Here is a 27,250-nt window from a genome sequence, read left to right as displayed (position 1 = left end):
CTGCGTGGGCCCTTTTGCTTGATTGCTGCTCGACGCGTTGTCTGGTCACTTGCCGGATGGCTAGTGGCCTCCTAGACGATGATCCATGACATCAACACCGCTGGTCTGGTTGCTCCAGACTGGCCCTTGCTTCCCAGCAAAGGAGAAGCCCCACGGACACTCCTGGTCCGCACCAGACGCCTTTTCCAATAATCGCGAGGGTTGCCTTTGCCAAGGCCTATTGACGCTGAATCCGGAACCAACACCGCCGACAGCGAGAGCGTGCGTGGGACAGCTCGTGCCTCCATCCTGGTCATCCAAGACACCTCCTGGTCCACTTGGCTGCAGAGTCAAGCGTCCAGTCTTCAGCTGATCGCGACAACAGCATCTGGTTCCTTCCTGGTTCCACTCCAGTCGCTGGCTAGTGACTGTGAACATTGTCCCCTCTGCTACCATTAGGATAGCTGGTCTATAAGGTTGACTTACAACCAATCACCATAAGGGTTGTTTGGACTGATACAAGGTGATCACTAGAACTAGTGAGTATCATATATCAGGCCAACTTCTCACACTCCGGTTGGGGTAGGGAGAGGGATCTGCCGCTGACCCAATCGCGGTCGGTGAGCTACCACAGCAACTGTCTTGAAGTGCCCTCCGAGATCAAGACATGGTCGGACAAGTTCCCTGATGCTGGGGCCACTGAAACTTCAGGTCCCACTGCAGAGCCCGCATCCGCCACCTGGCGTGATGCACCAGAAGGATGCAGGAGGCCATCAGCCCCAGAAGCCGCAGCGTCAACCTGACCGAGACTCGGGATAAAGGCTGAATATCCCGAACTCGCTGTTCGGGAGGATAAACCCGAATCTGCGCTGAGTCTAGAACCGCTCCGATGAAGTGGAGCTTTTGAGAGGGACACAAGTGCGACTTCGGCACATTGATGGAGAACCCCAGCAGGTGCAGGAGGTCGGCCGTAGTCTGGAGGTGGCTGACGACTGTCTGGGGCGAGCCCGCCCTCAACAACCAGTAGTCGAGGTAGGGGATGACTGAAACCCCTAACCTGCGCAGATGAGCTGCGACCACCGCCATCATTTTCGTGAACACCCGTGGGGAGCTGGTAAGGCCAAAGGTGAGCACGATGAACTGGAAGTGCTCGTGGCCTACCATGAACCGCAGGTAACGCCGGTGAGCCGGCAGGACGGGGATGTGGAAAAAAGCATCCTGCAAGTCGAACGCTACCATCCAGTCTCCCGGGTCGAGGGCAGCTAAGGCCTGAGCCAGTGTCAGCATCTTGAACCTCTCCTTCCGGAAGAAGCCGCTGACGTTCCGCAGGTCCAAGATAGAGCGTAGGCCCCCTTTGCCCTTCTTGGGAACCAGAAAGTAGTGGGAATAACAACCACACCCTACTTCTAGCCCAGGAACGCGCTCGATGGCCCCCTTGGCCAAGAGGGCCGCAACTTCCTCCCGCAGAAGATTCAAGTGATCCCCCGACACACAGTGGTACTGCGGTGGCATGGCTTGAGGGGTCGCCTCGAAGGGGAGGGAGTGTGCCCCTTCGGACGTTTTGCAGCACCCACCTGTCCAATGAGATGTTGCGCCAGTGGAGGAGGTGATGACAAACCCTGCTCCTCCCACTGGCGACACGTGGGCCTGAAAGCTCGGACTAGGCGGGCTTTGAGGCGGATGCTGCAGGGTTAGATGTGGACTGGTCTCGCCGTTGTCCCCGGGCACCGCCACGGCAGTTACCACGTGCGCAACCACGCTGGATATTAGTCTGCGGCCCGTGGCTGGCAGAACGTGTGGGGGGGCCCCTTCCTTGGCCACGAAAGGGGCGAAAGGCAGCAGATTGCTGGCGTGGGGCCGACAGGCCCAAGGAATTGGCCGTAGCCCTGGATTCCTCAAAGCGCTCAAGCGCACTGTCTGCTTTGTCGCCAAAGAGGCGACGGCCATCAAACGGCATGTCCATAAGGGTATTTTGGACATCAGCTGAAAAGTTGGCGGACCGCAGCCAGGCGTTGCGACGAATCACCACCATCGTTGCCATCGCTCTACCCAGCGATTCGGTTGTATCCAGCCCACACCGGATGGAGTACCGTGCCGCATCTCGACCCTCCGCAAGGGCTTGGGCGAGTTTAGTCCGGGCCTCCTCCAGACATTGTGGCAGCACGTCCGTGACCGTGTCCCACAGAGAGTGGGTATAACAGCCCAAGAGGCAGGCGGTGTTAACGGACCGCAACCCCAAACTCAGGGAGGAGAACATCTTTTTGCCATACTGTTTGTACCTCTTGGATTCCCGATCGGGGGGAGCCGTCGGGAATGCGGTCTGGGAGTTGGAGTCCTGTATGACCAGGCTCTCGGGAGTGGGGTGGGTGGACAGGAAGCAAGGGTCGCCCGGAGCCAGGCAGTGGCGTCTGGCCACGTTCCTATCTACAGGGGGACATGTAGCGGGCCTGGACAAGGTGCCTAGAAGAACGTCAGACAAGGCCTCATTAAACGACAATAGAGGCTCCGAAGAGCTTACTTGCGGTTTAAGGACCTCAGTGAGGAGGTTAGTCCTCACGGCTGCAACGGGGAGTTCAAGGGATAAAGCCTTGGCCGCCCGCGTTAACCCCACACTATAGGAAGCCCCCTCCCCTGTAGCCACGGTAGGAGGGGAGACAAAACCAGTGTCTTGCGAGGTGTCCAAACTACTGGCATCCCCTAGCTCACCTGCCCAGTCCTGATAAGACTGGCACTCACGGGCCAGAGGGTCCTCAGACGCCTCCAAATTCGCCTCGCCACCCATCTGCTGGTACTCAGGGTCAAATGATGGGGCCGGCTCATAGAAGAAAAAATCTCCCATCGGCGTCGAGTGAGGTCGCTCTAGTGCTGGAACCGGGTCTAGGGGGGGGACCGAGGACGACGTCGTCCGTGGACGGCGCCGGAGGCGCCACCCTAGGGGCCGGCACCGGCGAGGTCGTAAGGTCGACCGGTGACGACCCGGATCTGGAACCGGATCCAGCGGGACCCTGCGGCGCCGGGACCGAAGTCGCCGACGGCGCCGGGGCCGAAGCACCCGACGGCGCCGGGGCCCGAAGCACCCGGCCCGCTTGGGCTCCCAGTCGGGGCCACTTGGCCCGAAGGCGCCGCGGAACCCGACGGAGGAGTGAGCGGCCTCATGGCCGTGAGGAAGGCGTCGATCTCCTCCGGCATCGCGTTCTGCCCAGGGTCCAGCAGGTATGGAGCAGGCCGCGACGCCCGCGGCTCCGGCGGAGCCGCAAGGGCAGTGTCGCCCGAACCCCCGGCCGCGTCGCGCGAGCATCGGGGGAGTTGGAAGAGCGATCTCGCTTCTTCGACTTCTTGTGCCTCTTACCTGAGGACTTGGAGCTCGAGGAGTGGTGACGATCCTCCAAGCCGTGATGACTACCGCCCCCGACCGGTCCCTCGACCTCCTCCCGGACCGGGACTTCGAACGGCGCGGGGCCGACTGCCGGAGCTCGAGGCGCTTGCGGGACCGCTCCCGCCTAGCCTTCGACGTCAAGGCCCGGCAGTCAGGGCACGACTTGTCATCGTGGTCGGGACCCAGGCAATGAAGACACCGGCGATGGGGGTCGGTAACCGACATCAGTCGTTGCAGTCGACACAGGGCTTGAACCCGGCCATCCCTACTGGCACAGTCGGAGTCGTTCGACTTCGCAGAAAGATCAAAAATGATCGAAAAAGCTTACTCAAAAATTGACTAAGGTTACCACTTTTTCCAGATCGGCGCTTGCTGGCGCGGAAAAAATAGGTACGGACGTCAGCGCGCGAGGGCGGCGTCTAAGTACTCCGGCGACGTCATCCCGGCGCCAACGACGCCGACGTGGAGCCGCAGATGACGCCTACTGACGCGCAAGGGTACTGCTACGCAAAAGTTTCCGGATCCAGTCTGACGCCTGGGGATATTCTAAGGTAAGGAATCTAATACTAACCTGTTTCTTTCAGATAGGGATAGGCGAATGTCTCAAGGCCTACACTCAGATGCTGGGCCCATTAATCTCCCCGCCATTCTCGACAAGAAGGGACAACAGACAGGGCTGCCCCCTCTCCCTTTTATTGTTCGTGCTAGCAATGGAACTCCCCCGCCACCAGACTTCCCTTTATGTGGAATACCTACTCTTCTACATCCGTTCAGATGTCACCCCATCTATACCACATTGCATTTTTTTATGCCCACTGCTGGGCTACGACCAAGTTCAAATACTTTATTCGGTTTACATTGTTAGAAACCATAAAAGTTACATCTTATAAAATACAACACAAGCACAAAATATAAACACAGAATATACATATCTTGGATAAAAAACAGTAGTCGTGAATTAACATTGACGTTAACATGAAAGAGAGAGGGTGTTAGGAGGCCTCTAAAGAACCATAAATACTCCGTAACCATTTAAAAAAGTACCAAAACCATTTAAAAATCTAGACTTTTTCTATATTTCATTGCACATTTCAGAAATCCGGCCACAAAAGGGATACAGTCTGGTTTTAATAATTGCAGATAAAAGAGAGCGGGACGTACTTGCACAAAGTTTAACCTTTTTTAAAAGAGTTTTTAAATAAAATGTCCTGGGCATTTCATAGTATTTACAGAAGAACTTAAAGTGAAGCAGATCCTGAGGAGACATATTGTCGCAGCCACAGGGTGCTAACACTTTCCCTTTGTAACTGCCCCTTGGCACAGCTAATAAAAAAATGAAAAAGATTTAATCTGAACCTGATTAATAAGAATCGCTCGTATGCTGGTAAGGGCCATAATAAGTTAATTCCAAGCCTAGTGAGCTTTTTAGCATCAGGTGTGACCTCACACTAGGCTTCAGCAATTCCTTCTCCTCTCTTTCCAATTTTTTAATGTGACTGAAGGAGTACTTTACGAGCGCTATATCCTTTCTGGTGATACATTCAGGTTTTAAAAACAGATCCCGGCGTCCCAACTCACTAAAACTAGTTTTTAAGTATTTAATCCAGGGGATGTTGATCATGATCTAAACTCAAAACCTCTTTTAGGAGAGAGTTTAAAAGACCTAAATGCTTGTTGAGCCAACATTGTAACCAGAAGGTAAGGGGACGTAAGGCCAAAGTGTCACTTATGTAAGGAGTACCTGTTTCTTCGTGTACTGACAGGTTTGCGGTCCCCTTTGGGACGCTCAGTAGTTGTTTGAGGAAATTGTTTTCTGTCACCTGGAGACCATTAAGGCCAGAATATCCCCATATGTCGCTACCATAGCTGGCTATCGATATGCATTTAGCGCGGTACATTTTTAGCACTGCTGCAACTGGACGGTTACCCAGTTTGGCTGCAAATCCAAATAACGCAGCATTCGCCCTGATGACCTTACCCCTTTTTTTGTTCAAAAGAGCAGCCCAGTTGAACCGGTGATTCACCAGGACTCCTAGGTAGGAGAAAGTTGTACAATTTGGGACCCTGTCTCCATTCACCGCAAAAGGGTACTGTTTTTTTGGGCGCTGCCCTACCTGCATCAGATGAGACAGTGTTATTTATAGACAGATCTCGCTTGACCATAAAATCGTGAAATGCGTCAAGTAGGGTTTGTAACCCTTTTGGGGTGCGTGCCAAGAGGACTGCGTTATCCGCATATAACAGGACGGGCAGTCCTCGCCGACCCACATAGCGGTAGTCAGCCCTTGTGTCGAGCAATGATCCTTCTAGATCGTTAATGTAAAGATTAAAAAGGAAGGGGGGGCAAGAATGCACCCCTGCCGGACCCCTCTTTCGATGTCAAAGTTCCTTGATACCTTCAAGTTACTAGTATATCTAATGTTGGCCTTGGTGTCTCTATGAAGATCCCTCAGGAAGTCCACCAAGTTTCGCTCCACTCCCATGGCCTCCATGGACTGCCACAATTTTCCCGATTGACACAATCAAAGGCAGATGAAAGGTCCATGAAGGCCATGTAGATGGTACCGGAGCGGGCGATGGTGTACTTTCCAAGGATCAGATAAAGGTTTAGGCACTGATCCATGGTCGAGTGACCTGGGCGGAACCCATATTGGATGTCTGAGATGATCTTATTCTCCTCCTCCCAGGTGAACAACCTCTTTAAAATGACTCCCCCAATGACCTTTACAATAGAATCGATCAGGGAGATTGGCCTATAATTCTTCATGCAGTTATAATCCCCCATTTTATTAACAGGTACGATTGTTGAGACTCCCCAAGACGCTGGGCATTCTTCCTTAGACGCTGCGTTACCCACTGCCATCAAAATCCGGGCCCAAAAAGAGGGGGTTTGATTTAAAAAGGTCCGGAGGAATGCCATCCGGGCCTGGGGCCTTTTTTATTTGTGAGGTTATTAAAACCCTCCTCAATTTTGTCAACTAAAAACACCACTACTTCCCTGTCCATAGTTTTATCGGGATAGTCTATCGGGATAGACGTATTTTTAAAAATTTAACAAAATGGGACACCCATTCGTCCTCTGTTATGTTGGAGCCCACTTCTCTGACCCCTTCCGCTAAAAAAGGTAATCCGTTAATGGTGCTCCAGAATCTCGAGGTGCTTGCTAGAGTCTTGGGATCTAAGAGCTCCCTCCATATTGCTTCTTTAATTTCTGCTTTACCTTTGGCCAGAGCAATTTTATAGTTTTTCCAGAGGGTGCAAATCTGGGATCTATCCCTTGGTTTTAATTTCAGGCCAGCCTTAAGTTTTCTTGCAGCCGTAGAACATGCACGGCAGAACCATTTAGGTTCCTAGACTTACTGGTTCGCCCTCGGACAAGTAACATGCTTCCAACTTTTGATGTAATCCCCTCATAAGATTCCAGGATACCTGTTGCTAGTGAATCATCATTAAGACAACAGGAAAATTCTGCCTCACAGGCGACCTTGAGTGTGTCATGGAAGAGGGACGGAATTACTTGGCTCCATTTAATCCGCCGCCCTCCGTCAACAGGTTGCAGATTATTATTACCTTCTGCACTAACCCTTTTCTTCATGATGCTACCTCTTAAAGTCACACAAACAGAATTATGATCACTATGTGCGCTAGGGGTTATAGAAAATCCCTGAAGGACTGAAGGAGAGGTAAAATTGTTCTGGATAGAAGAATATGCTCTACGAAGGACCCGTTGCCTCTGCCCTTAAACGTGGGTTCCCTTTGTTTACTTAGTGGTGGGGCAAAACTCAGTGCAGAGGATAAGTCTTGTTCATCAAGCATATCATTGAGGGCATTACCTTGTTTAGTATGCTCAAAGGGGAGTCCTGAAATCAATGGGCAACCCACTGTCTCCAAGGCATTTGACTTAGGGTCACCACATGGGTGAACGTTAAAGTCTCCTACGATGAGCAAGTTCTTTGTGTTGGGGCCACAGCCCAGCTTTACAAAATTATTCAGTTCAGAGATCCCACACCCTTCTTCTTTGTTGAAAGAGTTATAAAAATGTATCACCTGGAGGGTGCTGTTTTTTTGACCCAAGGAAATGGCCTGTATATTTCTGTTATTTGAGGGGATGTCACTGATACTACATCTTTGAGCTAAAGACACAAAAATGGCTAAACCTCCAATCGCTCTACCGCTGGTTGCTCTAATCGCTGGAACAAAAAAAGCTCTATACCCCTCCAGCGCGATGTTACAATTCACAAGCCACGTTTCTTGTGGGCAAATTAACGAATAGTTGCTGACAAACTGCACCCATAAGGGGTCTATTACCTTTCCTGCCAATCCCGCAATGTTCCATGAGAGTACATTGAGGTCTTGAGGCTTCTCCGTGGAACCCAGGGTAACCTCTCTTGGGGGGACAAATGGAAACTCTACATATTGGTTATCCTCCCGGACCCCTTCAGCTGGGATGACAGTAATATTAGCTAAATTGGCCACCACAGGTACAGGCTCATGCGCTGGTCTCTCTGTTGGAAGGATGATTATATTAGGTGGACTATTACTAGTGGATTGGTTGGGGATAGAACGGTTCCCACACAGTCAGTCACAGTCATTGAGACCAGAAAGAGCTGCATATCTGTTTGGTCCCTCTAGGGCAGGGGGAAACCCGTATCCACCCCAGATGGGTACCCTTAATGAACTCGACATTGGTGGGCCCATTCCCTGTTGTCCCCTATTGTAAGAAGTCCTATCATAGTATCCCCTATTTCGAATACCGAGTTAAGCTCTGGTTGCTGACCTACAAAAGAAACCTAATGGCAGAATCTCAATGCATTGGCCGTTATACCCCCTGCATAATCAGCATCCCTAAAAATCCTTTCTGCTATTATTGGACTATTAAAATTTACAACGACGCAGTCGCCGTTTCTGGTTTTGCGTTAGCTGCCTAACCAGGACACCCGGCGAACTATGATAACGTGGTGACCAACTCTATTTCCCTCCCTGGTATTACAGTGCAGCCAATGCATAACCTTATTTTTCAGTTGGCTATGATCATCTGTGGTTCCTTCGGGAAGGGGTGGTACGTTACTCAGTACTACCACCAGAGGTGTTGCTTCTCGTGGTAAATCAATAACAGGGAGGTGAACCACATTTCAGCTAAATTCATCTATCTTTCCTTTACCCTCAGCCTGTGTGGTTGTTGGGGTGTTATGTTTTGAATGCTTGTTGTTATCGGCCATGACGTCTGTATTATCTGTGACCCCCAGTTTGTTAGTTTTACCTTCCTCTGTTCCGCTCCTCACGTTGATGGTTTTCCTACTTCCAGCATCTATTATGGTTGGAGCCGAGCGAGATAATGAAGGTGAATTTATAGTCTGTTTACTAGGATGTAACTGGAGGCCTCGCAAATGGGTACTAACTGTTAGACTTTCCAATAATAGAGTATTTTCTGAGGTTGCCTGTTATAAGTTTCCCATGTTCTGGTTGATTACCTTCAGTCTCTCTATGAGTGCAAGAATGAGAAATTTTGACATCTGTTCCACTTGTACTATGAGACCTACGGCATCACTAGGGACTGGGGTGGCATGTATAAAAGGCTGATGGACAGTTGTTTGTATATTTGGGAAAAACTAATTTTTCTGATTTATTTATTATCTTGGGAACTTTTGGTTTTCTACCCATTTGTTGACCCCCACCCCTTTTCCTTTCCCCCAGTTGTTCTAAACAAGTAGCTACTGTTTTCGGTATGTCGGCGACGGTCGCCTTCTTTGTGGGTATTGCAATTGGGCAAAATTCTTTGGGTGTTGAAATACTATCTAGTGAGGTGTTCGTGGAGGAGATGGTGTTATGCTCTTCAGGACCTGTACCTATGGTAATCGGGTTAATCCCACTTGTACTCATAATGATAGGTTTTTCTTGCGTGATAGCATTCATAATTTTACCCAGAAGGGATCGTTTTGTGCTTAAAAGTTCCAGGGATAGCCGTTTCTCTGTTAAGGCTATTTCGCGCTCTATAACATCTCCTGCTCGGATAGTAAAGTTGTCTAATGTCCCTGACACGCTGCCCCCTACAGAGTTTCGCGCCATCTTTCTCGCCTTCCCACATAACAAAGCCATACTCAACAATTAAAATCTTACTCAGGTCAGAGAGGGCAAGCACCGGTATCCACAAAAAGGGTGCAGCATACAGTGTTTACAATCTCAGTCACTTGAGAATGTACCTGCCTAGAAAAATATCATGTTTGGAAGGGTGGCCCAGCCCGGCCTCCTCCGGCCTGTGACGGCCTAGGACGGTCCCGCCCTTGTCCCGGGCTTCTCCCGGGACGTTCCCGCATGCTCCCGCGAAGTGGGGGGTGTCGCGCAGATTAAAGCGCCTCCTGGCGCGGAATCAACGTTGGCAGTTTCCGGCCGCAAAGGCACCCGGTAGATGTAGTCCTGCTTGGTTCCCCCCCCCTCCCCCCCCCCCCCCCCCCCCCCTCACTGCGTCCGCGCTCTGCTGGAAAAGGCTGCGGCGGCAGACCGGGTACAGCGATGTGGGGCTGAGTAGAGAAGCGTGCCCAAGACAGTGCCCCCGACAGGGACAAGGAAATGGCAGGGAAAGCAGCAACGCCACAGGTAACAACTGGGCTACGAGAGAAGGTGCCAAACTGTGCGCATTCCCTCTTAGCGGCACCTTGCCCTTTCTCAAAGTGCGACTGGGGGAATGCTACTAAACTGAAAAGGTGACAGTTCAATGCTTTTGGGTCCGCCTTTACCATTCTCCCACTAACCTCAATGAGGGCAACCTCAAGAGGACCTTTACGGCTCTGAATTTCCAGGTACAATTTTTTAAAGTACTTCCCTTGGCCACAACTGGCAACATAGCCTCATCCACAATGATCTTTCTCCCTCACCTGCTGTATTATTTCCCAATCGACCGCTGCTCCCCCCTCTTGTTTTGCTAATGACCTGAACATGATGCTTGGTGAGCTTATTTGGGGTGTTACAAACCATCACATTGCACTACACAAACTGCAGATACCAGTGGCCTCGGTTCACCCTAATTTGAGGCCTACTACTTGGTAGCTCAGCTCCAGTATGTCTTGCCATGGCCCAGACAAAGCAACCTAGATGAAACTTGTGCGGGTGATATCCCCCTGCTTCCTTTCGTGCTCCAGAGTTTCCTTTTGTGTGAGGCAGACCCTAAGACTTCGCAGCTGCTGCAGATCCCAATCGCTTGCAGGTGTCTCAAGATAATAGCTTACCTTACCCACCATGTCCTACCTTGTGCTCCAGCATTCCCTCTTTGGGGCCTGCCACACCCCTCTGACTTCCATTCTCCTCAGCAGACCTAGCACCCTGGCTCGCTTGCTCCCTGTCTACTGTTTGCAACCTCTTTGCAGGTTGTATTTTTTTCTCCCTCAACCAACTCATCGACAATTACGCCCTTCCTAGGGGTCAATATCTGATATACCACCATATGTGAAAAACGTTTCGCACCCTCTGGTCCATAGTAAAGGAGGAGCATCAAACTCACTCTGTTATACAAACTCTACTGAATCTTGGGAATGAGCTGTCATCTTATTACATGGTTCTACAAGGCACTCAGTGAACATACACCGGTTCCGCTGACGTCACTGAGAGACAAGTGGAAGTTTGACTTTGGATGGGTGCTTCATGACCCTGAATTGGACAAAGCGCTTGAGTACCCATATTGAGTCTCTCGCAATTCATGCTTCAATAGCATACAGTTCACAGGGTCTATTTAACACCCAAATAACTAAATCGCAATTTCCCAACTGCCCATCTGGGCTGCCCACGATGCCACACACCGTCACCAGATTTTAAGCTCATGCTGTGGTAGTGCCCTGCTCTTAATACATACCGGCACTTTTTCCACACTACGTTCCATGAAGTAACAGAACTTCCTGATATTTATACTTTGGGAGGCCTTCGCCGTCGGCATCTTCGAACATGGGAAGCGCACCAAGGTAAGGGCATGCTTCTCTTGTCCCACTCTCCTCCTCGTCAAGCGAACCCTCACACTACACTGGAGATTGCATCAGTCCCCTATGCCTGAGGCCTAGTATGGGGCATTACAGTACCGGGAGGAAATGACGTATATTATGAGGAAGTTCGACATCTCTGCAAGCGCCACATCTCCCCTGTCTAGGACGCCCTACTTGACTTTCTTCAGCTAATTCAAAACTATAACCTAACCCCGTAAATCCCGGCGTGCTGCCTCCTCACCAGGGGTCCTCTTGCCCCAGGTCCCACCCCTTTGACCTTTTCTGCACTTTGCCGGTCCCTGACAACACCAGGCTTGCCAACAACCCCCCACCCCCACCCCCCTCGTTATCCCTGGATACCTCTCTTGCAACAACTCCAATTTAAGTTACCTCAGTATGCCTTTCGCACCCTGTACACCTACTTACAAACTCCATCTAGAGAAGTACTTGTCCCACTCCACTGCCTCACCCTTTTACTCCCCCAGTTTATTAACAAGCCTCCCACTACTAAAAGTTTGAACGCAAGATGCAAGTTGTCATTGACTGTCTATTGCCTCGTAATGTTTTTCATATCACTCTCTTTATCGTCGGATGCCCAAGGCTTACATTTGGCTGTCAATATTATTTCTTTCTATTACAGAATTGTATTCCACATGGGCTGTTCAGATCACGGTTACTGTTCACTATAAAACTCAAATAACACTAGGTTAAAAAAAAAAACGAGTGTGAGGACTTGAGAACATTTTCCTAGAACAGGCTTGGGTGGTGAGGCAACCTCAGGCACAGAGGAGATCAGTGGGAGGGGTAGCGCTGACGGTGCTTTGTTGATCCCTCGAGCTCCACAAAAGAAATTAAGGGAATTCTGAATGCTCAGCACAATGCCTGTGGGAGAAATAGGGGAACAGGGCTGCAAATTGTTGGGGTTGTGTCTCGTCAAACTGCAGTGGCGGTGAAGGGTAGAGCTGCGTGTGATTTACGGAAGGAGAGTACTGGTGAGGCCAGGGGGACATCTTTCTTGGAAAGAGTTTAGGTAGTTATATGAAGGTGTTTGTGAAAACTAATGTTACCCTGTTGTCAGGTTTTCAGGTTTTGCGTCAGTTTCTAGTTAAGTTGGGTTTTCCAGGGAGAAATGTTATATTCTTTTAGAAGTGAAACAGCATGAGGTGGGCAACAGACACGGACAGCAGCACACATTTGAAGTTGAGGTGCACTTACACTGGACTCCTTTAGGAGGTAAATTAGACCAGGGTGGGAGTTCTATATGCGATGATTAGTTGATCAATTTCCTTGTGTTCATTGACCTGAGTAGGACTACATCTAAGTTTCGATTTGCAGCTATTCATTCACAAAATGGGGAATAGCAGGCTGAGGAGAGCCCTTTCAGAAAACTTTTGGGCTTTGCTACAAGTCTTGGGGTAGGAGAAGAGGAGGGAAGGGGTGGAATAGGGGATGGAAGTGATGGTGTCAGCTGTTAAAGACATTAGCAGATTTGTTAAATGGGAGAGGTCATCTAAACGTTTTGGTTATTTACTTGGAAGAGAATCTTCTTGTGCAGTTGAGAGGAATAGTATTGCTGAGATGAATTGGAATATGAAGGAAATTAAGCAACTATGGTTGTGGACAACCGCAGTGTGCATGGAGTTGGTACTGCGGACAGTGTAATGCAAGGCAAGAAATGCTATGCCCATGGAAATACTCACTGTAGGGTGACTATGGAGATGACTGGTTTCTGCTGAATGGAAAGGACAGACTATGGCACAGAAATCTTGGTTTTGAAAGAAACCAATTCTTGAGAATGACGGTGTATAGGTTTTCTTCATGGTGGTGGACTTGCATTTGCTGCAGCCGAAGGAGAGACTGGCCACAATACTAGGGGAACACATTTATTGTTCTGCGAGGATGCTTTTGCTAGTTAGTGAAAAGAGGAGGGGAATGGGCCTGGAAAATGCCTTATGGGATGGATTTTCTCGGTGGCCGCTTTTGATGCTCAATAAACTAGAGTGACGTACAAGTTACTTACCTTCGGTAACGATGTATCGGGTAGAGACAACTCTAGACGCAGATTCCTTAACGTAGAATTATCCCCAGGCGTGAGACTGGACCCGGAAAACTTTCTTGCCCAGCATCTCTGCACGCCGGGGTGGGGCGGTACCTCCTGAATGAAGAGTTCTTGTTGTGTGAGGGCTTGCGGGTCACTAATACCTCTAAGACATGTTATGGCCTCCAGAATAGCTACCTTCCAGGAAAGGTAAAGGCTCAACAGGGGGTCCTACAGTTTAATGAGGACTTTACTGAGTTTCCAGACCAATTCCACACCAATTCAAGAGTCCTACATAAGTTCTTCCTCTACAAAGTTGACTGGGCATTCTGCAGTTCCTAAATTTGAAGGATAGATAATAGAGGAAAACATTTGTCAGTGGTACACAATCCCTATCCAGCTTTCTTCTTTCTTCCAACTGAGTCCAGGACTTTTGGAGGCTAAAATAAAGTTCCCTAACGTACCTTGACTCTTATCTAAACCAGACTGAAGTGGAATGTTCTTGAACAGACAGTTTAGCTTAGGGAGGAGTGCCCTCTTAACTAAGTTTGCCTTGCAGTGAAGGGTCAAAGGGAGGTGCACACAACTAGTTAATAATGCCTCGATTTCCTTTCTCACCCTCCCAAGGACATGTGCCGGAACCTCTTCTAACTCGTGCAAGTCTGTGATGCCCAGATACCTGATCATAGTTTCATACTGCACCCCTGTGCTTACTAGATTCCACACCATCACCTTGGTCTTCTCCATATTTATAGAATAACCAGAAAAGGGACCAAGTGCTTCAGTTATAACCTCCATGAGTCTCACTGTTATCCATGTTTCCCTTATATACAAAATAATATAATCTGCATCAAGACCCAACTTAATCATGAGATTCAAAAGGTACCATCTCCATGTCCGCCCTCAAAGGCCAAAGGCTCTGGGAATAGAAAAACAGGTATAGTGGGCAACCCTGATGTGTCCCCCTTGAGATGTTAACTTTCCTTGTCAAGCTCCTGTTAACCAGAATCAGAGCTGCTGGTGGAGTGTAAAGAGCTTTGACTAGAGCTATAAACCCTGAGGAGATCCAAAGATCTTTAGAACCTCCAAAGGTATGCGCAGCACACCCTACTAAACGCCTTGGAGGTGTCAATAGTAACAATAGCCAATCTGCCTGAATTTGTCATTGCCATATCAATTTGCTGATATAATTTGATGTGTCAAATCATGCAACTGCCTACCTGGCACAAAATCCTTCTGATCTGGATGTTCTACATTACCAATGTTCAAAGAGTCTCCTAACTAAGCTACCAGCAAAAAACGTATAAATCGAAGTTTAGTGAAGAGACAGGCCTATATGAACCTGCTTTCTTGGGGTCTTTATTTGGTTTAAAAAGTAAGACTATCACAGCATCATTCCAAGATGGAGGAATTTCTGAGCCACACACCAATAGATCATTAAACAGATCCCTCCTTATCGGGACTACTATTTCTGTCATGACCTTCTAAAATTCACCCAGTAGAGCATCTATGCCTGCAGATTTTAAATTCAGTGATTTATCAATTTGTAAAATAAATTCCTCCTTCGTGTTATCTTCCAAAAGGTCTTGTTGTTCAACACTAGAACAGCCCGAGAGTTGCATCTCCGTTAACCACTTCCTTACTTCTGATACCCTGAAAGTCCCCATCTCGAAGTACCATCTTTTTACATGACATAGAATATATCTGACTCCAAACAAACATGCCAAATTTGCTGAAGGCGCTGCCACTTGCTGCAATTGGTGTGGAGAGGAAAAGATGGATGATATCCATATGTTTGTGTTTTGGCCCAGGTTGTACATCTTTTGGTATGGCGTGTGCATAGTGATCTTTGGGATTTTACTTGATCTTGCTGGCAAGGTGGGAGATTGAGGCCCACCCGCCTGCTTTTAGCAGGATCACTGATGTCAGGATCAGTCATATAAATGCACATTTACATTTATATGCTGTGATAAAAAACACAAACCTGTTCCAAGCGCAGGAAAGGCCACAGAAGTCAGTTGCCGCTGCTCGCACTCCTGGAGTACATTATTCACTGTTGTTTTGATCTGCTGCAAGTCAGTCTGTCCAACGACATGAATTATATTTTTGCATGCCAAGGCTCCATTGGTAGTAGTTATAGACCCATTGTTTGGGAGAGTAGCTGGTGGAAAGTAACAAAGATATATAAATAACTGACATAAGTAGACCAATTGGCATGTACATTCAAAAGGCAATAATTGCGTAAAGAGTCACCATACTTTAGCAAATCGATGGTACTGCACTGAAATGGCTTCCATTTTATCCCCGATCATCAGTGCACAAACATCTACATAAGATAGTGTACTTCTGTACCAGGTCTAATTGACTATATACTCAACACAAAAATGAATTATGTTGTGCACAGACTCCATCCAGATTATTCATCAAAAATTCCTTTATTCACATCATGCTTTTAAAAAAAAATAACTTTTCTCCACTGTTGCCAACGCATTTATTCAGTTAACAGAGACATCTTCGGGGTTTATTGTGTTGTTTGGCTTCTATGTCAGTCAGAATACAAAAAGTTTACAAAATGGTTTTCCCTCTTTGGCTTTATCATGGAGCCAAAGGTTTTGGTAAGCAGTCTGTATCTGATCCCAATAATATAGGAATATCTTATATTTATGTCATTATTCCATCGCTTTATCTTTAAAAATATCATCAACACATAGTGTCTAAATAGGCATCCAAGCTAGGACGGCTTATTTACTAGTATGTGGAGTGGTGAATCTAAGAAATTTAAAGATGAACAAACTGCTTTGATGCCTCCTTTTAAAAAAAAATTTTTAGAACAAATTTTATTGACAGATTGCACATAAGACGCGACACTCCGTTCTCCGGAGAGGCCGCAAGCAGGTAAGCATTGGTCATAGAAAAGCAATCCATACATTAGTTTAAAGAGAACCGTCCCCCTCCGTCAACTTCCTCACCCTAACCCCCTGCACAATGTTCACATGATCCTAAAAGAAAAAAGGTAAATACAAGATATTGAATGTACATTCCCCCTCACCCAGGATCTAAGCGTAACAATCCTGTATCGTCTTCATGTAGCACTGGCGCCGGCTCCAGCCACAGCCCCCTATAGTCTGCCCATCTCTTCCAAATGTTATAGTGTTTCCTAGGGAAGCCCCGGGCCTCAAACACAGGACGCTCTAACCCCATGCAGTAATCCAAGCCCTTTTTCCACACTCCCACCGGCGGGGCCCTGGGGTCCTTCGAGGCCCGAGCCACATCTCTCTTGGCTACGATGAGGCCTAGAAGCAGCAGATGCAGTTTATAAATATTGCCTCTTTTGTTTTTTAAATTTTAAAAAAACCTTTCTATTTGAACTCATATGACTTTCACCTTTAGACAGCAGCTTTTAACTTTAAGTTAAAAAGTGCATTTTTTATGGTATATACTTAAAATAAAAATATATAAAAAATATATAATAAAATAATATAATAAATGGTTAAAGCATACACCACTACTAGTGATCAGTTCTGGAGTGGGAGCAGGTCATTTAGGCCCTTTTTACATATATTATGGGAATGTTCTGTGACACAGCCTTTCTGGAAAAATGGTTACTATCTGCATATCAATGTAACAAGTATCTGTGTTGCACTGTCATAAAAACTGACGCTAGTGAATAAACTATTTGAAAATATAACAAAAGCATCTTTAATATGCCCTTATTAGTGGCTAATTGATATATAGCCTCTATATAGGGCAGAGCCATACCCATGCCTTCTGAAAACTGGTGTCTAGACATTTAGTGTTGGAAAATGGTAGAGATGGTGGTATACAAAAGTCATGGATTCCATCGGAAGTTTGATTAAATATAAGATTAATGACGGGCATTTTCTGGGCTTAATTATGGTTCAGGTGAACATTGGAGTGACACAGGTATAATACAGCTCCTGACAGTAGTGCTGATATACATACACGGATGTTTATTTTCTTAAATTCATCTATAAATATATATATATACACACAAACACATATACACACACATATATAGGCGGCTAAGGGGCGAATGGGATACAGGTACACATGCGTACACGCAACAATGCATTAACACACATGCGCACACACACAAATCCATTCTCAAAACTCACTTCCAACTATTCATACATACACGCAAGCACACACCAAACATAAATAAATAAAACAATTCCACTTGCCTTCTGCTCTGTCTCGGAGGCCCCAGGAGGTTTGAGACTGCTGCCTCCATTGAGGGGAGGCATCAAAGTCTACTTGTAACAGAGTGGGATGGGGTCAGTGAGAGTTACTGACCCCAACCAACTCTGTGACAAGGTGTCAATGACTGACAATCAGACCTGGGTAATACGGGGCTTGAAGCTGAAGGGCGCAAGGCAATCACTGACACTCCTCCTCGTCATGATGGCGAGGGACTCGAGGACCTTAGCTAAGCTGAGGAGGTCCGCTCACAGGAGCTGTGACATTCTCAGTCCAGCTAAATTCAGCTCAGGCAGTCAGGAGCCTGCACATTTAGCGCATTTCTAGCTCTTGGCTGCCGGACCTGAAAATAAGGAATGCCTGTCAGGCTGACCTTCACCTGACAGATACACTTATTGATAGGAAAAAGCTGAGGCGGCGTGGGCCTAAGCCCTAATGGACAGGCCGTGGCCGTCAACCATGCCTCCATGTTTGCACCATTGCAAATATTAAATAGTCTGGCCCGTACAGCAAATATGGTGCATCAACAGTAAATTATATATTTGTTAAGTTTGAAGAAAGATCTTATTGGCAACACTATAGGGACCAAAGGTATAGTGCTTCTTCAATTCTTTAATCATACCAGGGTAATACCACTCTGTATAAATTCCCTTTTTTTAAACATTTCCTCTTCCACACCCTCAATGCCAGCCTCACAAAATGTGAAATTGGCACGAGGATCAATATCCTGAACCTTATTGAACAACTGAGTGTAGGAAGTTACTAAAGCAGGTGTCTCCCACCAGTTAATTGTGAGCTTCCAGCAGCTCAGAGACACCTTTAGAGTAGCTTGCAGCTTTGAGTTCCTTTTTAGGTCGAGTGTGGGTGTGGCAGCGAAGCTGCCCAGCCTTGCGAGAGATCTTGTAAACAACAAAGGGACTCTAAGGCCCGCCCTTCCTTTCCATTGGGTAGCATCAGCATTTAGGGTAAAAGGAGGGTTTTCGGTTGCCGCCCTGTCCGCTTTTTGGACCGCCCTTACGGACATGATGGCCTGGTTTATGGCTGTTGTAAAAGATTTGTTATCAGAGGCTCGATCATGCTGCCTTCAAGGCTGGAGCACGAGCCACTCCGGCTCTCTGATTGGGCCTGTGGGGATGGATCACGCGCCTCTGTTTAGCAGGAGAGAGTCTCGCTTCCCTCCGAGCTGCTGCGGTGAGGTCACTGCCTGCCCCTCCTCCTCCTCCGCCCACCCGAGCTCTGCTGCCTCCCTGGCTCGGTACACTGCTTGCACTGCGGCACGCACACGTTGTGCCTGACCCCAAGCTGGGGAGAGTGTGGGAACACAGCGGCAGAAGGACCTGCTGAGCATTGAGTGGCTACAGGAAGCTTTTGACATCCTGATACCACTCAAAAGAACAAAAGAAAACAAGCCTTTACAATGCAATGGTCTCAGCATTATTAAAGGTAGAGCTATTGGCATTGCTTTTTTTTAAAATTATAAATAAATGGCATTGTCATTTACATTGCCAATAGCTTAATCGTTAAATAAATGGCATTGTCATTTACAATGCCAATAGCTTAATCTCTTGCAAATCTCTTGCAAATGCATGACCTATTGCATTACACCCACACAGAGCCACCCACACACACACACACACAGAGCCACCCACACACAGAGCCACCTACAAAAAAGCTATCCACACAGATCTACACACAAACAGAGCTACACACACACACATGCACACAGAGCCACACACACACACGCACACAGAGCCACACACACACACACACACAGAGCCCCCCCCACACACACACACACAGACACACACACACAGCCACACGTACACACATAGAGCCACACACACACAGAGCCACACACACACAGAGCCACACACACACGGAGCCACACACACACGGAGCCACCCACACACGGAGCCACCCACACAGAGTCTCGCCTATAACTGAGTCTGCTTCTTGGAAAGCGGGGAAGAGGCGACCCTTTGATACCGACTCCAGCAGTTTGTGTCCGTAAGGGGCAGATCCCACATTCCTTTCCATGCACTCACACTTCTAACTCCTCCTAAATGTTTGTGGAGGGCATGCCTGGTGGAGGGATGTAGAGGAAAAATGTTGCCTTCCTGGTGGCATTGGCCCCTTTCTGAAATGGATTCCTAGTGGTTCCCAGATACAGTCTGCAAATATGTGCTCCCTCCTTGCTGAGACGGAAACTGCAACATTTGGGGACAGACACTGTTGCTGTGGGACTGGTGCCAGCATAGGGAGACAGGCAGACTCTTACTGGTGCAAGGACGGACATGGTGTTGGGGCAGACCTCAGTGGTGAGGATGGGCACTGGTGGTGCGAGACATACTCAAGTGTAGGTGGCGACGGATGTATGGGAGGGACATGTATGGGGATAGACACTGGTATGAGGGACAGATACTGGGGGAGGGGTGGACACTAAGCGACAGACACTGGTGAAGTGGAACAGACACTGGTGACAGGAGCCAGACACAAGTGTAGGTGGCGACAGATGTATGAGGAGGGACATGTATGGGGATAGTACTGGTATGAGGGACAGATACTGGTGTTAGGGCAGATATTGGGGGAGGGGTAGACACTAAGCAGCAGACACTGGTGAAGGGGAACAGACACAAACAGACACTTGTGTAGGTGACGACAGATGTACAGGGAGGGACATGTATGGGGATAGAGACTGGTATGAGGGAAAGATAACTGGTGTTAGGGCAGATATCGGGGAGGGGTGGACACTAAGCGACAGACACTGGTGAAGGGGAACAGACACTTGTGAAGGGGAACAGACACTGGTGAAGGGGAACAGACACTGGTGAAGGGGAACTGACACTGGTGAAGGGGAACTGACACTGGTGAAGGGGAACAGACACTGGTGAAGGGGAACTGACACTGGTGAAGGGGAACTGACACTGGTGAAGGGGAACTGACACTGGTGAAGGGGAACTGACACTGGTGAAGGGGAACTGACACTGGTGAAGGGGAACTGACACTGGTGAAGGGGAACTGACACTGGTGAAGGGGAACTGACACTGGTGAAGGGGAACTGACACTGGTTAAAGGGAACTGACACTGGTTAAAGGGAACTGACACTGGTTAAAGGGAACTGACACTGGTTAAAGGGAACTGACACTGGTTAAAGGGAACTGACACTGGTTAAAGGGAACTGACACTGGTGAAGGTCAACAGACACTGGTGAAGGGAAGCAGACACTTCTTGAAGGGAAGCAGACAGTGGTTAAAGGGAGCAGTCAGTGGTTAAAGGGAGCATATGGAATAACTTATGTTGAAAAGAATTTTCCACGTTGTGAAGTAACAACAATATGGAATGCAAATAAACAATACATTTGGAAGACTTATCCTACATGTGGATTTTTGGGATTTAAAGATACCTAAACTATCGTAGGACACTGTCTTGAAAAGCAGAGAACACGTCTCACCAAGTGCGCCAGTAGAGTGCGGTGTCATACCTTTGACACTATGCAAGCACTGTTCACAATTTTTACTCCCATTGGCCAGAGGGAGTACACTCATTGGCACCCATAAGAAATTTGATTTCACAAAGTACGCACCAGAAGCGTTATTAACTTTAATACAAGGAGAGTGCCGCATATTACGCATTTTCACTTCTGCAAAGAGCAGAGTTGTTGAGACCATGTGCAGATCACACAGTAGGTGCACATGATCTACGAGGAAGTTCTGCTGAACTGCCTTAACTGCAGCTTTCAAGTTTGTATACAGGACACTGATTAATATAATATAGCGTATTTAATTTATTTAGTAACTACTGACAGCAGCTCATTTTTTGAGGCACAACTTTTAAGCCTTATTTATGAGTCACTCACCACAATGCAAAAATAAAACCTTCCATAACGTTTTTGTACTTCGAACAAAAGTTTTCCAGACGCTACTAACTTGTGCTTACGACTGTCGACTTCTTCTATTAGTAGCATTGTAAATAAAGAGTGTTACTATTGGCCAATCAGTAACTTGCTTTATGGTGCTTGATCTCGCACTACCGTTGTTTCTAGGCTCTGTAAATGACAAGTTTTACTATTACTCCATTTAATGGTACTCAGTTGACCAATCTCAGAAGGATGGGAGGGTGATCTGGATTTCTCTCGATTTGAACTCATGACCTGCAACCTTCAGATTACATTAGATGTCAGCTCGGAGCATTTAACTCAAGGAGCCACCTTGCCATGCTGATTTTCTCAACTTACGAAGCAGGAGCGGCTGACACAGCCCTGTAGGATTCAAGACTCAGATATTGTAGTTAAAGTGGATCACTACAGAAGCCATCTTAAGCCTCTGAATTATTTGAATGGTAGATAAAACGGTGGCACACTTGGTGCGCCTGTTGCGGAAAGTAAAGGTTCCCATGAATAGCATGTTTACACTGTGAACCTCACATACCACAACATTATGATTATGCAGTAACCGGCTTCTCTTGCTCCCACGTGAAGCTTCTGAAGATGGTGAAGGAATGTAGGGTATTCCTGTATGTGAATCCATAGGAGGCTAGTCTGGTACGGGTTCCTGTACATCTCCATGTCCCTGGAACACCAAGGGCTCTCTGGATACGGACCATTACATTTGGCAACTTTTGTCCACTGTCTTAACTGAAGTGCCCTCAACTGATGGGCCTAGTTACTTAAGCAGTTCTACGAGGTAGTAAAAGTTTTCTGGTCTTTGATATTTTTTTTTATGCTGAAAACCATTGATGTGCAATTTAGCACCAAATTAAATATTTGAAAGTTGATTGCTGTTTTGGTCCATTTCTTTTTGTGAACGTCAGTGCTACTCGGAGTAAACAAAAATCGGTATTTGTATTTTGATTATGACAAGCATCATTACACGCGATCACCAGTGTGACTGTCTCTGGTTTACACATCAATGTCCAATGAGGTACTTCTTGAGGTAGCAGCACAGTCTCTTCTCCTTGTGAAAGTGCATCACCTCCGTCTTTTATACTCAGCTATGTGGGCAGGCAGTTCAAACTGATGCACACAAAGTTTCAAACCCTCAAAGCAATCTCATTTCCAATCTATTTTCCTACAGTTTTTCTACAACTCATTAAAGTGCTGTGGCTCTCGGTGACGGCTGATGTGGCATTCATGTGGTGAGGCAGCGCGGGGGAGTCAGTGTAGGGGGGCAGTGCGGGGGAAAGAATTAAAAAAATGCTTACCTGCCATTTGCAGTTTCAGTTCTTCTACAACTCATTAAAGTGCTGTGGCTCTCGGTGACAGCTGATGTGGCATACATGTGGTGAGGCAGCGCGGGGGAGTCAGTGTAGGGGGCAGTGCAGGGGAAAGAATTTAAAAAATGCTTACCTGCCATTTGCAGTGTCGGTGCTCTTCTGTTCCTTGACTCCTGCAGTGGCACAGGCTCCCCTAGCTGAGGGTTGTGCCTGGATGCAATCCCTCGTCTGACCCCCCAGGCGACGGGACCAGCTCCGGTGAGATCCTCGCAGCCCATCCGGAGGGATGAGGCGAGCAGGGGACGTAAGGTGGGCTGCAGGCGGCTGGCGAAACAACAGGGGGAAGAGAGACGGGAGGAGACGGTGAAAGGAAAGGCGCAGGGAGGTAGAGAGGGAGGGAGACACGGCAGCGAAGGAGAGAGCGCCAAGGACAATATGGAGCTTCTGGAAGGAAGGCGAGAGGTCAGGGGTTGAGAAGGAGACACTTAAATTAGTAACGACACTGAACCAGGGGAGTAAAAGCGAACCAGAGACAGAGGAACAGAGACGTGGATGCCGAAGTAGGGATCGAGAAACAGGAAAATGTGAGCAGATATGAGGAGGAAGGGAGACAGAAAACAGCAGGGAAAGAGAGTGAAAGAACCTCATGGTCACAGAGTCATAGAAGAGAGACAGGCTTGGGTGGGATAGAAAACAGAAGGGAACGACAGAGAAAGTGTCAAAATGGCGGCCGCAAACATCCGAAAATTTCAGATTCGGGGCGTGTTTTTAGCGTTCTGAGTGACGGATGACGTCACAGTCGAAAGAACGCAAAAAACACGCCCCCGAATCCGAAAGAGAAGGGGCTTTATTGGAGTGACTCCCTTCTCCTCCAATGGCTGGCCTCCGTTTAGGAAGCCAGCCAATGGAGGAGAATTTATTTATTTATTTATTTTATGTAGTTTATAGAGCGCACAGCTACCCCCGAAGGGGTGTCCCGGCGCTAGATCCTGAGTCTCTAAGGGGGAATAAGGAGCAAAGAGCATGGGGAGCAGCAGGGAGAAATCCGAGTCCAGAGAAGAGCCAAGTTTTGAGTTTGGCTCGGAAGATGGATTCGGAAGGACAGAATCTCAGATCAATTGGCAGAGCGTTCCACCATTTTGCCGCAATGACACTGAACCCTCTGCCACCCATTCTAGATAGTCTAAAACGGGGAGAGATCAGGAGGCGGAGGTCATTGGATCTCAAGGATCTGATGGAACGAGATATAGAGACGCGTTTTTTCAGGTAGTTGGGTCCGAGGTCGTTGATGGCTCGGAAAGTGAGGGTAAGGATCTTAAACAGGATACGGCTGGCCACTGGAAGCCAGTGAAGCTCCTTACGGTACGCGGAAACTGATTGACGGTAGGGAATGTTACCAATCAATCTGGCCGCCGCATTCTGGACAATCTGAAGTCGGTCTAACAGATACTGGGGGGCACCAGCATAGAGGCTGTTAGCATAATCCAGGTGGGACGTGATGAGGGCATGGGTAACTGTGCGGCGGGAATCCAGAGGAAGATAGGGGAGTATTTTTCTGATCATGCGCAACTTCAGGAAGCAGGCAGAGGTCACTTTATTGACCTGAGTTTTGCATGAGAGGGAGTCGTCAAACTGGAAACCCAGGTTACGTGCAGAGTGAACAGGAGAGGGAGCAGGATCAAGTGCCGTGGGCCACCACCAAGAAGAGGGGATGGGGTCTTTCTGATTGAAGAACAGCACCTCCGTCTTGTCTGCATTTAGTCGGAGGTGGTTATCAGTCATCCAGACACTGATGTTGTTGAGGCATTGGCGGAAGTTGGTGAATGCGGAGTCCGAGTGGTCTCTGAAGGAAAACACCAGCTGAGTATCGTCAGCATAGGAGACCACCCTGACTCCGTAGGACTCCACAACGTCGGCCAGAGGGGCAAGGTAGACGTTAAAGAACAGGGGGCTGAGGGCAGAGCCCTGTGGCACACCGCAAGACAGGGGTTTTTCATCCGATTTGAAAGAATGGAGGAGAGAGGCAGGTTCAAGCCCCCATACTCCAAAAAACTAAATCTTCAGGACTCCGCCCACTGCTTCGCAGTGCGACGGTCCCTCGACCTAAAAAGCACCTTGGAGAAACGTAGAAATAAAAGGCATAAAACAACAAATTAGAAAGCTGCAACATACCTGGCTCAAAACAAACGCCAAACAAGACAAACTTCACCTACAAAAAACAACAGATTATATAAGTCAGCTATCAAAAAAGCTAAGAAAAGGTACTATTCAGACAGAATTCAAAACGCTAAATGTGCAAAATAAGTGTTGTAGACAAATCTAGGACTCTAGTTAATATTCCCAATGTATGCCCTTATGTGGTTACATTAAATCATATCCTTATATAGGCATAAGAATCATACCCATATTAAGTCATAGCCAATACAGTCCTAATACGGCACGGCTACTCCCATAGACTCCTAGAAAGCACAACGCGTTCTTAAACAAACCAAGCCTCCAGCAGCCCGGGAATTCCCCCTGCTTCTGTATTGATTTGTCCTAGAACTCCTGGAGTCCTGAAAGAACTGCGAGTTCTTAGTGACGTCTTATGTCCAACCTTATGTCAAACGGGGCACCTTCCAGGTATAAATATACCAGCATCTGCCCTAGCAAGACACACGGTGGTTTGGACCAGATCGGCTATCTACTTGCCTGACGCCCTGCTGATGCGAGTGCCGAAGGAAGCCGACCCTCCCATTGACGCACTGAGAGAGACGGTGTCTTTTCTCCTGCCGAGAAATCCAGCTCCAGTGTTTCCCTGTCACCCTTGCGGGTTGCTGGGAGATCGAGTCCTGAGAGAGAGATACAAGACCTCCTTCATTCTATAACCAAGGTACGGAGCCAATTAGACCCTTAGAGAATTCTTGATTCAGATTCTTGGCAGAAACTATCTTAACTCAAACTACATCTCATTTACTCCGTCCCATGTACTAGGCTTAGGTTAGGTACTCCGGGGTAGGCGTATCTTAGAAGCACCAGTTGAGTAAGTTTAGTCATTATTTTATCATTGTATGTATTTTATCCGTTTTAAGTATCTTATGGCTTAGAAACCATATAAATGCTTTTACAGTATTATTTCGTAATACTCCTTTTACTGTACGCACTTTACTTTATGAGAAGCATTGCAATTGTGGCAATTCACTTCTCTTGCATGAGAAAGAAGACTGCTCAATAAATAACCACTTTTATTGAAAACGCCTGTCTCGCTGTTTCTCTGCACTTCTGGTGAAACTAAGCATGCACGATTGACTGAGTGAAATAGCTATCTATTGTTTCCGGCACTCTGGAGATATACTCCTTGTTCTAGGGGAGCAAAGTTGTCATGTGTATGCGGTTGTCAGAAACTAATCCCTTCTTGTGTACTCGAGAAAGTTTCTAGTGACCTCTGAGCTAGCTGGCATTTCATAATTAAGTCTAACATAATCAATAGAGACCTAGTAGACCTAAGTCCTACGTCTAAACTATTGTTTATGTTATTCCAATGCGCAGAGCCTATTGGGAATATAGGAACTACACTACAAAAGAATTCTATAAAATACTCAATGAATTTCGAAAACCAAATTGCCTAGAAGGAGCTCATCCTGTTACTCTAGATTTCACAAACAAACTGGCAAATCATTACACGGATAACGCAGACACGTTGGACTTGTACTTACAACAGAAACAAAGCACCAGCACTAACCCTTGTACAAAACAACTATCCAAGAATGCTCTAATCAAGCCTCTCCGTTCCTTCCAACACATCTCACACAATGAATTTATGGACCTGGTTAAAGCAAGCAGGCCTGCCGGCAGCCCTTCTGACCCCTGTCCGCCACAAACTTTCAAGACAACCTCTGCTGCCATTCCAGTAAGAAGAATCATCAACGATTCCTTAACTACTGGAATATTTCCAGAAGAACTCAAAAAGTCATACATACGCCCTTTACTGAAGAAAACAAGTTGGACCCGCTGAACCCTGACAACTACAGACCCATTACAAATGGACCTTTCCTGGGCAAACTGTTAGAAAGAGCAGAGTTTGCCCAGATGTCACAATTCATTGAAGAGAATGACATACTTTCAGTTTTCCAAACAGGATTCCGTCCGGGAAGAGGCACTGAATCTGCCCCCCTTGCCATCTGGGATGACCTAAAGAATACAGTTGACCGCAACGGGGTTGCTGCGCTACTCCTCTTGGACCTCTCAGCTGCCTTTGACACGGTTGACCATGACACTCTGAAACAAAGACTTTATGAAACCGGCATAGAGGGAACTGCTCTAGACTGGATTGCGTCCTACCTTCGAAACAGAACTAATGTCATCCACACCCCACCTTTCTCGTCCAAACCGTACTCCACAAAAGCAGGGATCCCTCAAGGTTCTATCATCTCGCCCATGCTTTTCAACATCTACATGAAGTCTTTACCAGTACTGATCAAT

At 47.5% G+C, this 27,250-nt stretch overlaps 1 protein-coding gene across 1 annotated transcript in view; it reads right to left on the bottom strand.

Moving 5' to 3' along the window:
• LOC147732881 (protein mono-ADP-ribosyltransferase PARP14-like) overlaps positions 1 to 27,250 on the bottom strand; it is a 1,341,877-nt gene that overhangs the window by 680,681 nt on the left and 633,946 nt on the right. Inside the window, exon 13 of the mRNA XM_086957426.1 lies at positions 15,345 to 15,521. Coding sequence (XP_086813552.1) covers positions 15,345 to 15,521 — 177 coding nt within the window. The remainder of the gene's footprint in view (positions 1 to 15,344; positions 15,522 to 27,250) is intronic.

This window comes from Lissotriton vulgaris, chromosome 2_1 (genome assembly GCF_964263255.1).
Source record: "Lissotriton vulgaris chromosome 2_1, aLisVul1.2, whole genome shotgun sequence".
In the NCBI taxonomy this organism is placed as follows: Eukaryota; Metazoa; Chordata; class Amphibia; order Caudata; family Salamandridae; genus Lissotriton; species Lissotriton vulgaris.
The sequence above is the reverse complement of the archived record's forward strand: the minus strand, read 5'-3'. Positions and strand labels throughout refer to the sequence as shown.